General features: G+C 42.4%; 1 protein-coding gene across 1 annotated transcript in view; it reads left to right on the plus strand.

Annotated features, from left to right (window-relative positions):
• Nucleotides 1–6715, plus strand: part of SLC35D1 (solute carrier family 35 member D1) — a gene marked incomplete in the record, with an annotated part of 23767 nt that extends 17052 nt beyond the window's left edge. The window contains 3 exon segments of the mRNA XM_056532806.1: nt 1613–1691; nt 2149–2231; nt 5274–6715. Of these exon segments, the coding sequence (XP_056388781.1) occupies nt 1613–1691; nt 2149–2231; nt 5274–5382 (271 nt within the window).
• Nucleotides 6716–11811: the final 5096 nt, after the last annotated feature.

Raw genomic sequence — 11811 nt, forward strand, 5'->3', positions numbered from 1 at the left:
TTTATCCGATAAAGGGTATATTCACACTTGTCGGAGCTTTTGCAGAAATTTCTGTCGCTGACGCGTTCATCTGATTGGAGCTGGTCGGAATCCCATGTGCGTTGCGCCAAAATGCCATTGAAATAAATGGAAGAGATTTTCCGCCGCAGAAATCTGCAGAATGTGAAAGAAAATCCATTCCATTCATCTTAAAGGGGTACTCCATTGCCAGACATCTCATTTTTTTTTAACACTCTGCAGATTTCTGCAACCGAAAATCTTTTCATTTTATTACAAGGGGGTGTGGCTGTGACACAAGGGGGTGTGGCTGTGACATCGCCATCATGGCCTCTGGCTCCGAGCGTTTTGAACAAAAATGTTTAGAATGCTGGACCCCGGAGTACCCCTTAAATAGGGTGGTTAAGTGCAGCACACGTATGGATTTCTTCCAGACCCACTTGGATAAATGCGAGTCGCAGAAATGTGCACAACTCATCTGCCACGTGTCCGTGTTCCCTTACAGAGCCTGTGCTTAGTGAGGAGACAGAGGAGACAGCGTCTTTATTACTCTCCTGAGAACAGGTGAAAGCCATCTGGCGTAGATCTATAAAGTTAAGATGTACAGTGTATTTTAGGACTAGAAATTTTCAACCAGGGACCAGATTTCAGAGTATACAGAAGGAAGTGGGGGGAACTCTGGTGTAATTCTCTTTACTAGTGGGAATATGTATTACACAGCCCCATCTGCTGGCCATTCATGGGTATTACAGTGGTCCCTCAAGTTACAATAGTAATTGGTTCCAGGACGACCACTGTATGTTGAGATAATAACTCTATGGAGATAATAACTCTATGGAAACCTCTATTCAAAAATAGGAAAAAGTGAGGATTAAAAAAAAAAAAGTAGATAAGTAATATAGATAAAGCAAATCCTTACATATAAAAGTAATAAAGATCTGCTGGGAGCTGTAATCACTGTCTATGTAGAGGACTGGATCTTCTTCAGGGTCCTGTACAGTACACAGTGTCCTAAAGAAGTAATGGAGCCGCCCTCACCTGGTGTCCAAAGGAGCAGCTAACCCTGGTACAGGTAAAGAGTACAGAACATGTAATACCTCCCTGTACTGTAGGGGGCGCTACCAGACACCAGTCAGTGCATACACTTCAGTAATACAGGTAAAGAGTACAGAACATGTAATACCTCCCTGTACTGTAGGGGGCGCTACCAGACCCCAGTCAGTGCATACACTTCAGTAATACAGGGGTTTGGTCGGTTCTTCCGGCCATTGACACGTTTCGCAGATCTGGACTGTCTGTAGCATTGGATGGTGATTCTGGTTTCAAGTATCAATGGACCAGAAAAGACAATTGTATGTTGAAACTATTGTTGAGGGATCACTGAAGTAAAAAAAGGTGAAATTCCAGCTCCCCTAAAAATGTTAACATTAATAAATTCCACGTGCTCAAAAACAAACATATAAAATCTAAATGAAATCCAACGCGTTTCGGTTTGTCAAAAAACCTTAATCATGAGGGATCACTGTACATCTATTAGTTAAATTATGTTTTTTGCTTCAGCACAGACCGGAGCAAGTTTAACTTCTAACAATCTTCTTTTTTATTATTTTCTCAGATTCATCCTCATGTATTCCACGGTCCTATGTACCCATTATAATTCTGCCCTGACCACTACGATAGTAGGATGCATCAAGGTAAGTGTTGGGGATGTTTTGCTTTGGGGTACATAATGGTTGGGCTGCTGTGCGCCATGTCGTCTTGTCTTCTAGCACATACGAAGGCTGTCATGGCAGGCTGGGAGTTGTAGTTTTGCAACAGCTGCAGATCGCTTTACGATATGTAGAATCTGATATATTTGCTTCCTGGATACTTTTTATTTCAATGTTATTTATTATTATCTTATGTTTTTATATTATTTATTATTATTATTATTATTCTAATTTTTATATTCAATTTTTTTTATTATAATTATTTTATAATTTTATATTATTATTATAATTATTATTTTATATAAAATTATTATAATTTTATATGATTAATTATAATTAATTTATTTTATATTATTATTTATATTATAATTTGATATTATTATTACAATTATTTATTATAATTTTATATTATTATTATTATTTATTTTTTTTCCACTTCCAGAATATCCTCATAACTTACATTGGAATGTTCTTCGGGGGAGATTACATATTCTCCTGGACAAACTTCCTGGGGTTAAATATCAGGTATGGAGGAATCTTGCGTCCGGTTATGTGCATATGACGTCTTCCGCTTCCCTTTTTTTTTTTTTTTTTTTTCCCCGTGTGAATTGGTAATTTTTACAAAGCAGGAAATTTTAGAAGGGCTGATTTGACAGTAAGCAGACTGCAAAATGTCTGGCCCTTGGTATCCCCAGTGATCTGTTCGGAAAGCATGTCAAGTGTTACGTTTTCCTGCAGCTGGTAGGGGGGGGGGGATTAAAGGGGTACTCCAGCGTTCTGAACATTCTGTTTCAGAACGCTTGGAGACGGAGGCCGAGATGGAGACGTCACGGCCACACCCCCTCCATTCAGGTCTATGGGAGGGGACGCCATCAGACATCTTATCCCCTATCCTTTGGATAGCAGCGGAGTACCCCTTTAAGTATTACGCAGTGCTCATTTCAATAACTGGCTTGCTTGTGTAAGGCCCAATTGGCGCAGTTGTATTTCCAATTGGAATCCGGTGGAAAAATTCTGCTCCGAAATACCATTGTCGCAGATTCCCATTGTTCTCAGGGGGATTCCTCTGCACCGTGGCAGAACCTCCACGGAGGAAACTTCTGCCGTAGAAATTCCGGTTTCCACAGCAAAGAATTGACATGTCAAATCTATCTGTGGAATATGCTTGGAAATGCATTGCCGTCTGTGGAGATGGCGCATTTCTGAGCGGTCCTAGCACTTCGGCACCTGTTGCGGACAAAAACTTCAGCATGATGTCCAGCATTAAAGGGGTACTCTGGTGAAAAAAAAATTGTTATACAGATTTGTAAATTACTTCTATTAAAACATCTTAACCCCTTCAGTACTTATCAGCTACTGTATGCTCCAGAGGAAGTTCTTTTCTGTTTGCATTTCCTTTCTATCTGACCACAGTGCTCTCTGCTGACCCCTCTGTCCATGTCAGGTACTGTCCAGAGCAGGAGCAAATCCCCATAGCAAACCTCTCCTGTTCTGGACAGTTCCTGACACGGACAGAGGTGGCAGCAGGTAGCACTGTGAACAAGACTAAGAAAGAACTACACAACTTCCTGTGGAGCGTACAGCAGCTGAAAAGTACTGGAAGGATTAAGAATTTTTAATAGAAGTAATTTACAAATCTGTTTTTAACGTTCTGGCTCCAGTTGATTTCCACTGGAGTAACCCTTTAACCCTTTAGACACCATGATCAGAGTTGACCGCAGCATCTTAAAGTGCCAAAAATCATTGCAGGGTCCCAATCAGCTGAAAGGACAGGCAGGGGTCCCTAAGTGCCCCAGTCCCGTCAGATCGGCGCTCCATCCCTGCAGGCAGCCTGTAGTAATGGAGCACTTATAACACGGATCAATGCTGTGCCATGGCACAGCATTATTCAGTGTTAACACTCAAAAGATTTCATGTAATATTTCTCTATAGGGACAAAAATATATTAAAGGAGTAGTCCAGTGGTGACTCAGTGGTTTACAACTTATCCCCTATCTTAAGGATAGGGGATAAGTTGCAGATCGCGGGGGGTCCGACCTCTGGGGCCCCCTGCGATCTCCTGTACGGAGCCCCGACAGCCCGCGGGAAGGGGGCGTGTCGACCGCCGAACGAAGCGGCGGCCGACACGCCCCCTCAATACAACTCTATGGCAGAGCCGAAGCGCTGCCTTCGGCAATCTCCGGCTCTGCCATTGAGATGTATTGAGGGGGCGTGTCGGCCGCCGCCTCGTGCGGGGGTCGACACCCGCTATCTCGGCGGAGAGCCGGCGCCCCGTACAGAGAGATCCTAAGGATAGGGGATAAGTTTGAGATCGCGGGGGGTCCGACTGCTGGGGCCCCCCGCGATCTCAAACTTATCCCCTATCCTTAGGATAGGGGATAAGTTTTTCACCACTGGACTACCCCTTTAAATAATGTAAACAAAATAAATGTATGTGGTATCTCCTCATGCATAAATGTCTAAACTATATAATAAAACCGCACTGTCGATGGTATAAACACAAACCATAGTCTAGAATTGTTATGTTTTGGTCACTTCATATACTAGAAAAAATCCCATCAAAACAAATAGTTAAATAAAAGAAGTGTGTGTATAGGTGGTGGTGGTTGATGTGGCTGGGGGGGGGGTGGTGGTGGTGGTGGTTGGGTGGTTGTGTTTTTTTTATTATACATATTATATTCTATAATATTATTATATTTTATAATATTGTATTATATTTTTTAAATATATATAATATACTATATTTTATATAATATAATTATACATATTATATCATTTATATTATATATATTATAATTTTAGAGATGAGTGAACTTACAGTAAATTCGATATGTCACGAACTTCTCGGCTCAGCAGTTGATGATTTATACTGCGTAAATTAGTTCAGCTTTCAGGTGCTCCGGTGGGCTGGAAAAGGTGGATACATTCCTAGGAGACACAGACATGGTGCACATTTACAATCTTGTATAATGATCTTATTGCTTCTCAGCATAATATCAAAAACAGGTTGTTATTATACATTTTTGATCAAAAAGTACAAGCCCACTCGCCACGTCGAGGCCACCTATTAAGAGTGGGTCCCTAACGTCCCTAGCATAAAGTGGCGTAGCACTGGGCGGCGACCACCACCGCCGCAACATCAGTGCCCACAGGGGGGGGAAGGAAATGACCCACTGGCAGAGCGGCCCCAATGCCACTCAAACCAGTCTATGGGTTGCACCTCCCCGCAGACACGGCGCCACGGCAGCAACGGACACCGCACAGCACCACACCATATATATAGATAGATAGATAGAGATATAGATAGATAGAGAGATAGATAGAGAGAGATAGATAGAGAGAGATAGATAGAGAGAGATAGATAGAGAGAGATAGATAGAGAGAGATAGATAGATAGATAGATAGATAGATAGATAGATAGATAGATAGATAGATAGATAGATAGATAGATAGATATAGAATAGAGATTATATAGAGATAGAGATAGATTATATAGGGGAGAGGGGGAGAGAATTTTCTCAATTAGCTAACTCAATAAATTAACTATATCCTTTCTTTCCTTTCCAGTATTGCCGGCAGTCTGGTGTATTCCTATATAACCTTCACAGAAGAGCAGATGATTAAACAGCCGGAGTCTATCGGTAAACTGGACAACAAGGGGAAGATCGCGGTGTGAGCGGCACTACGGAGGGGAGTCGGCCTCCACCGAATCGGTCACGAGTGCTGCGTGCTCTGCCTGTCAGACGTGGACTCGTGCGCACATCAATTGCTAATTTGCACAATCATTCTAAATGAAACAATGCCTTTTTATATATTTTTAGAAGAACAGTTTTTTAGCAAAAAAAACAAACTTGTATTTAATTCCGAAGCTGTAAAATAAGTATTACTATTTTATTTTAAATAATTCCGCCCTTCCAATACATTTCATTCTGACCCCAGGACTGCACAAGCTGGTGTCTGCACCTCATCTAGTGCCTCAGCCACATTTTTTATTTTTATTTTGTTATTATACATCTGTAATGGGATGTAGCCGCGTTGGAGCAGTCATTTTGTGTGTGTTTTATTTTTTATATTTATTTTTTTGACCAATTGACTTTGTGGTCTGATACAACATATTGTAACTAAATCTTTTTTTTTCTTTTTCTTTTAAATGCAACTTTTGTCAAAACACTCACAGAACTTGTGATCTTGGGTCATCTGTGAGATGCCCAAATAAATAGGAGTTGTAGGAAACATCTGCACCTAGAGCAGTGTATCCTAACCAGTAACCTCCAGCTATTGCAAAACTACAACTCCCAGCATGCCAAGACAGCCTTTGAGGGACGCTGGTTGGGAACCACTGCTGTATAAGCTGCTCTATTTTCCTGATACAAAGCTCCAAATCCACTGCATAGACTTCATTTTATAACCTTCTGGCTCCTAGCAGCTGCCACTAGGGGGAGCTCAAGAGCTTGGTGAAGACAGAGCATTAGCCTTTTACTCTAGAACAGTGTTTCCCAACCAGGGTGCCTCCAGCTGTTGCAAAACCACATCTCCCAGAAATCCCATGCATGGGTGAGATGGCCCAGACTGGATGTCCTCTAAAATATAGATGATGTTGCTGCTGGGTGCAGATGTACCCCCCACGCCGCGCCCCCCTCCAAAAAAAAAAATTAACTTTTTTAAATTTTTTTTTTTACTTTTGCTCTGTTTTACTTAGGTGAGGAAGGATAAGAAATTGTTTTTAAAATCAATTTTTCTGTGAAAAAAAAACCCCAAAACAAAATAGTTGTTGGCACAGAGCGGCGTTCTTATATGGTTGTTACAGTCGCTCTCCCGTTGGTGCTGTTCTATCACAGTGATAGATTCTGAGCGGTAACACAAGTTCATTATGTGTGTGTGTGTATTAAGCCCCGCCCATTCGTCACATGACTTCATTTCCAAAATGTTCCATAATGGAATGTACAATGGTCTGTGTGAGTATTTGCTGCGTATTGTCCTTCACCTATCGCCTAGTTATCGGTGGTCTCCAAACTTTTGAGACCACTGGATTAAAAAGATCACTTTTTAAACAACACAGAAGACTAATAGTAGCGCAATCCTGCTACGTAAATATCTGCTTTTTAAGGTTACAGTATGTGTGTGTATATTTTTTTGCTGTATACTTGCCCTTTGTTGTGTAAAGGGTTAACGTATATACTTTTTTTTTTTTTTTTTTTTTTTTATAAATATAAACTGGACCCAACAAAATAAAAATTGGGGCCTCCTATTACCAAAATTGGAAATAAATGTCATAGCCCAGTGTTTTTCCAGCCAGGGTGCCTCCAGCTGTTGCCAAACTACAACTCCCAGCATGCCCGGACAGCCTTCGGCTGTCCGGGCATGCTGGGAGTTGTAGTTTGGCAACAGCTGGAGGCACCCTGGCTGGAAAAACGCTGCTCTAGGTGCATTTCTACAAAGTATTATTTTTTTCACATTAGTCTGTTACATTATGTCGCGTTCTTACCAAGTATATGAGGCCTTATTTCTGTACAGTAATTAAGAATTTTTCCATTTGTATATGTCAAATCAAATAATTTTAAACATGATCTTTAAATATGACTGTCTGGTTCTTCTTAATTTATTCAGCAAAAGTCTCAGAAGGTGTAAAAATCCCAAAATACAGCTTTACTTTACATTCTCCTGAAAACACTCCCCTCGCCCCGAACCACCGAATTCGCATATTGCGTCGGATCACATAGGTGCCTGTTGCTCCTCCTGTGCCATTTCATTTAAAGGGGTAAAAAATTAAGGAAAAAATGTCTTCAAATCAACTGGTGCCAGAAAGTTAAATAGATTTGTATACTACTTCAATTTAAAAAAAATCTTAATCCTTCCAGTACTTATCAGCTGCTGTATGCTCCATACGAAGTTGTGTAGCTCTTTCCAGTCTGACCACAATTCTTGCTGCTGCCACCTATATCTGTCAGGAGAAAATCCCCATAGCAAACCTCTCCTGCTCTGGACAGTTCCTGACACGGACAGAGGGCACTGTGGTTAGACTGGAAAGAACTACACAACTTCTGATGCATACAGCAGATAAGTACTGGAAGGATTAAGATTTTTTAATAGAAGTAATTTACAAATCTGTTTAACTTTCTGGCACCAGTTGATTTAAAACTTTTTTTTTTAATTTTATTTTTTGCCTCTGGAGTACCTCTTTAACCTTTTATGACATTGCTTTCTGGACTGTGATGAAGGGGGTAAAGATGTACTCCAGAAGTAATAGAAAACAATAATAAAAAAAAAGAATTTTAAATCAACTGGTGCCAGAAAGTTATACAGATTTGTAAATTACTTCTATTAAAAAAATCTTAATCCTTCCAGTACTTATCAGCTGCTGTATGCTCCAGAGGAAGTTTTGTAGTTCTTTCCAGCCTGACCACAGTGCTCTCTGCTGACACCTCTGTCCATGTCGGGAACTGTCCAGCACAGGTTTGCTATGGGGATTTGCTCCTGACACTGACCACAATGCTTGCTGCTGCCCCTTATGTCTGTGTCAGGAGCAAATCCCCATAGCAAACCTGTGCTGGACAGTTCCCGACATGGACAGAGGTGTCAGCAGAGAGCACTGTGGTCAGGCTGGAAAGAACTACACAACTTCCTCTGTAGGATAGAGGAGCTGAGAAGTACTGGAAGGATTAAGATTTTAATATGGTAAATGGTAGCAAAATCCGCTGCGGATTTTATGCAGCAAATACACTGCAGAAAATCCGCAGGTAATCTGGCCGTGTAAACGTACGTTCACACGAGCGAATCCCCAGTGTATTTTACGCTGAAGGACCGCTGTATGCTGCCTTTACATGTGCCTGCTCGGAGCGGCAATACGCCGCTATGAGCAGACACACTGCGATGTGAATGTAGCCACGCGCATGCGCAGTATACTCACATCGCGGTAGCTCTCGGCCTAGCTCAGAGCAGGGGGAGCGGCCGCGAGGTGTGCGAGTACACCGCGCATGCGCGGCGACTCGCACATCGCAGTGTGTCTGCTCGTAGCGGCGTGTTGCTGCTCCGAGCAGGCACTTGTAAAGGCACCATACAGCGGTCCTTCAGCGGCAAATCCGCAGCGTAAAATACGCTGGGGATCCGCTCGTGTGAACGTACCCCCTTAGGGTATGTTCACAAATATGTATTTTGGTTCAGATAAAGTCAATGGGTAGGAAAACAGCAGCAGAAACTCTGCAGCAACATAGAGCGTTTGTGACCCTACCCTTAAAAGGGTACTCCGCCAGAAAACATCTTTCCAAAAGACATGGAGATGTTTGATTGCGGGGGGGTCCCAGCTCTATCTCCGGCGCAACACCCTAGTCATCCGTGCACATAGAACGAACTCCGCTACATGCCGGACTCGCGACTACAGCCGCCATGCCCCCCTCCATTCATGTCTGCCAGATATGGAGGGGGCGTGACGTCACAAATACTGAAGCTCCAAGCTTCAGTGTTCTGGATGTCGCGGGGGCCCCCAGCAACGGGACTCCCGTGATCAGACATCTTATCCCCTATCCTTTGGATAGGGGGGATAAGATGGTTTTTGGTGGAGTACCCCTTTAAAGTTTACATTCAGAGGTCTATAACCTTTTAGGACATTACTCCCTTCATCACAGCCCAGAAAGCAAAGGGGTACTCCAGAGGAAAAAAAAAAGTTTTAAATCAACTGGTGCCAGAAAGTTAAACAGATTTGTAAATTACTTCTATTCAAGAATATTATATTCTTAATCCTTCCAGTACTTAGCTGCTGTATGCACCAGAGGAAGTTTTCTAGCTCTTTCCAGTCAGACATAAGGGGCAGCAGCAAGCATTGTGGTCAGACTGGAAAGAACTACACAACTTCCTCTGGAGCATACAGCAGCTAAGTACAGGATGGGTTAATATTTTTACATAGGTCATTTACAAATCTGTATAATTTTTTTGGCACCAGTTGATTTAAAAAATAAATAAAGTTAAAAAAATTCCACCAGAGTACATGCATGAGATTTTACCATATCTAATGTGTTTTATACATGGTAAAACCTTCCTCTTCATCCTCAGGGGACATTCCTGCCTGCTGGGATGGTGAGGATATGAAGTTTGTAAGTCCCCCGTAAGTAGTCCCCTGGGTGGGGAGCTATACATACCTAGTCCTGCAATGTGGGCCGAATTGATGCCCCCTCGGCCTTGTCACCACAGCTCTGCTTCATCTGCTTAGTGACTACAACGCAGCCGACGGGACTAGGTAAGTATAGCTCCCCGCCAGGGTGCTACTTATGGTGCCGGCAGGGGAGACTTACCAACTTCATATCCTCACCATCCCTGCAGGAATGTCCACAGAGGATGAAGATTTTACCATCTAACATGTTGCCTATAGAGATGAGCGAACTTACAGTAAATTTGATTCGTCACGGACTTCTCGGCTCGGCAGTTGATGACTTTTCCTGCGTAAATTAGTTCAGCTTTCCGGTGCTCCGGTGGGCTGGTCAAGGTGGATACAGTCCTAGGAAAGAGTCTCCTAGGACTGTATCCACCTTTTCCTGCATAAATTAGTTCAGCTTTCAGGTGCTCCGTTGGGCTGGAAAAGTCAATAACTGCCGTGCCGAGAAGTTTGTGACGAATCAAATTTACTGTAAGTTCGCTCATCTCTAGTTGCCTACTGACCGCAGTGTCTCATCTTTCCACAACCCGCCAAGAATTTGATGTATAACATGTAAATGGTGGTTAGAAATCCTTGTTGTTGGCTCTGGAATAATTATGGAGGAGCAGGTCCTTTTTTTTTCAATGTAAGATGCTACTGGCTGCTGCAATAAAATGTAACTACAACTTGGTTGCAGCAGCAAGATGCACAAAAGCAAGTGGTGTACAGAATAGCCAATAGTCCTGGTGGTGGTTGGTTTTGCAACAACTGGAGGCACCCTGGTTGGAAAACACTTTAGTTAAATGCTACATGCAAACCTGTCTGTGTGAGTACATGTAGTATTTACTGTGTAGTCCTTCACCAATCAGCTAGTTATCAGTGGTCTCCAGTGTGCCTCCAGCTGTTGCAAAACTACACCTCCCAGAATGCATGGATGGCCAACATTTGAAGACCACTGGACTAGAGGGATAATTACACAGAAGACTAATAGAGTGTGTGTGTGTGTGTGTGTATATATATATATATATATATATATATATATATTCCCACTTATAGAGACGAGAGGCTGTAATTTTCATCATAGGTTATAACCTCAACTATGAGAGACAGAATGAGAAAAAAATCCATAAAATCACATGGTCTGATTTTTGAAGAATGTATTTGCAAATTATGGTGGCAAATAAGTATTTGATCAATAACAAAAGTTCATCTCAATATTTTGTTATATCCCCTTTGTTGGCAATGACAGAGGTCACATGTTTTCTGTCTTCACAAGGATTTCACACATTGTCGCTGGTATTTTGGCCCACTCCTCCATCCAGATCGCCTCTAGAGCAGTGATGTTTTGGGCCTGTTGCTGGGCAACACAGACTTTCAACTCCCTCCAAAAGTTTTCTATGTGGTTAAGATCTGGAGACTGGCCAGGGCACTCCAGGACCTTGAAAGGCTTCTTACAAAGCCACTCCTACATTTCCCAGGTGGTGTGTTTGGGATAATTGTCATGCTGAAAGACCCAGCCACGTTTCATCTTCAATGCCCTTGCTGATGGAAGGAGGTTTTTTTACTCAAAATCTCACAATACATGGCCCCATTCATTCTTTCCTTTACACGGATCAGTTGTCCTGGTCCCTTTGCTGAAATACAGCCCCAAAGCATGATGTTTCCACCCCCATGCTTCACAGTAGGTATGGTGTTCTTTGGATGCAACTCAGCATTCTGAGTTGCATCCAAAAAGTTCTACTTTGGTTTCATCTGACATTCTCCCAATCCTCTTCTGGATCATCCAAATGCTCTCTAGCAAACTTCAGACGATCCCGGACATGTACTGGCTTAAGCAGGGGGACACTTCTGGCACTGCATGATTTGAGTCCCTGGCGTCGTAGTGTGTTACTGATGGTAGGCTTTGTTACTTTGGTCCCAGCTCTCTGCAGGTCATTCACTAGGTTCCCCCCGTGTGGTTCTGGGATTTCTGCTCACCGT

The sequence above is a fragment of the Hyla sarda genome, chromosome 7 (genome assembly GCF_029499605.1).
Source record: "Hyla sarda isolate aHylSar1 chromosome 7, aHylSar1.hap1, whole genome shotgun sequence".
Classification (NCBI taxonomy): domain Eukaryota; kingdom Metazoa; phylum Chordata; class Amphibia; order Anura; family Hylidae; genus Hyla; species Hyla sarda.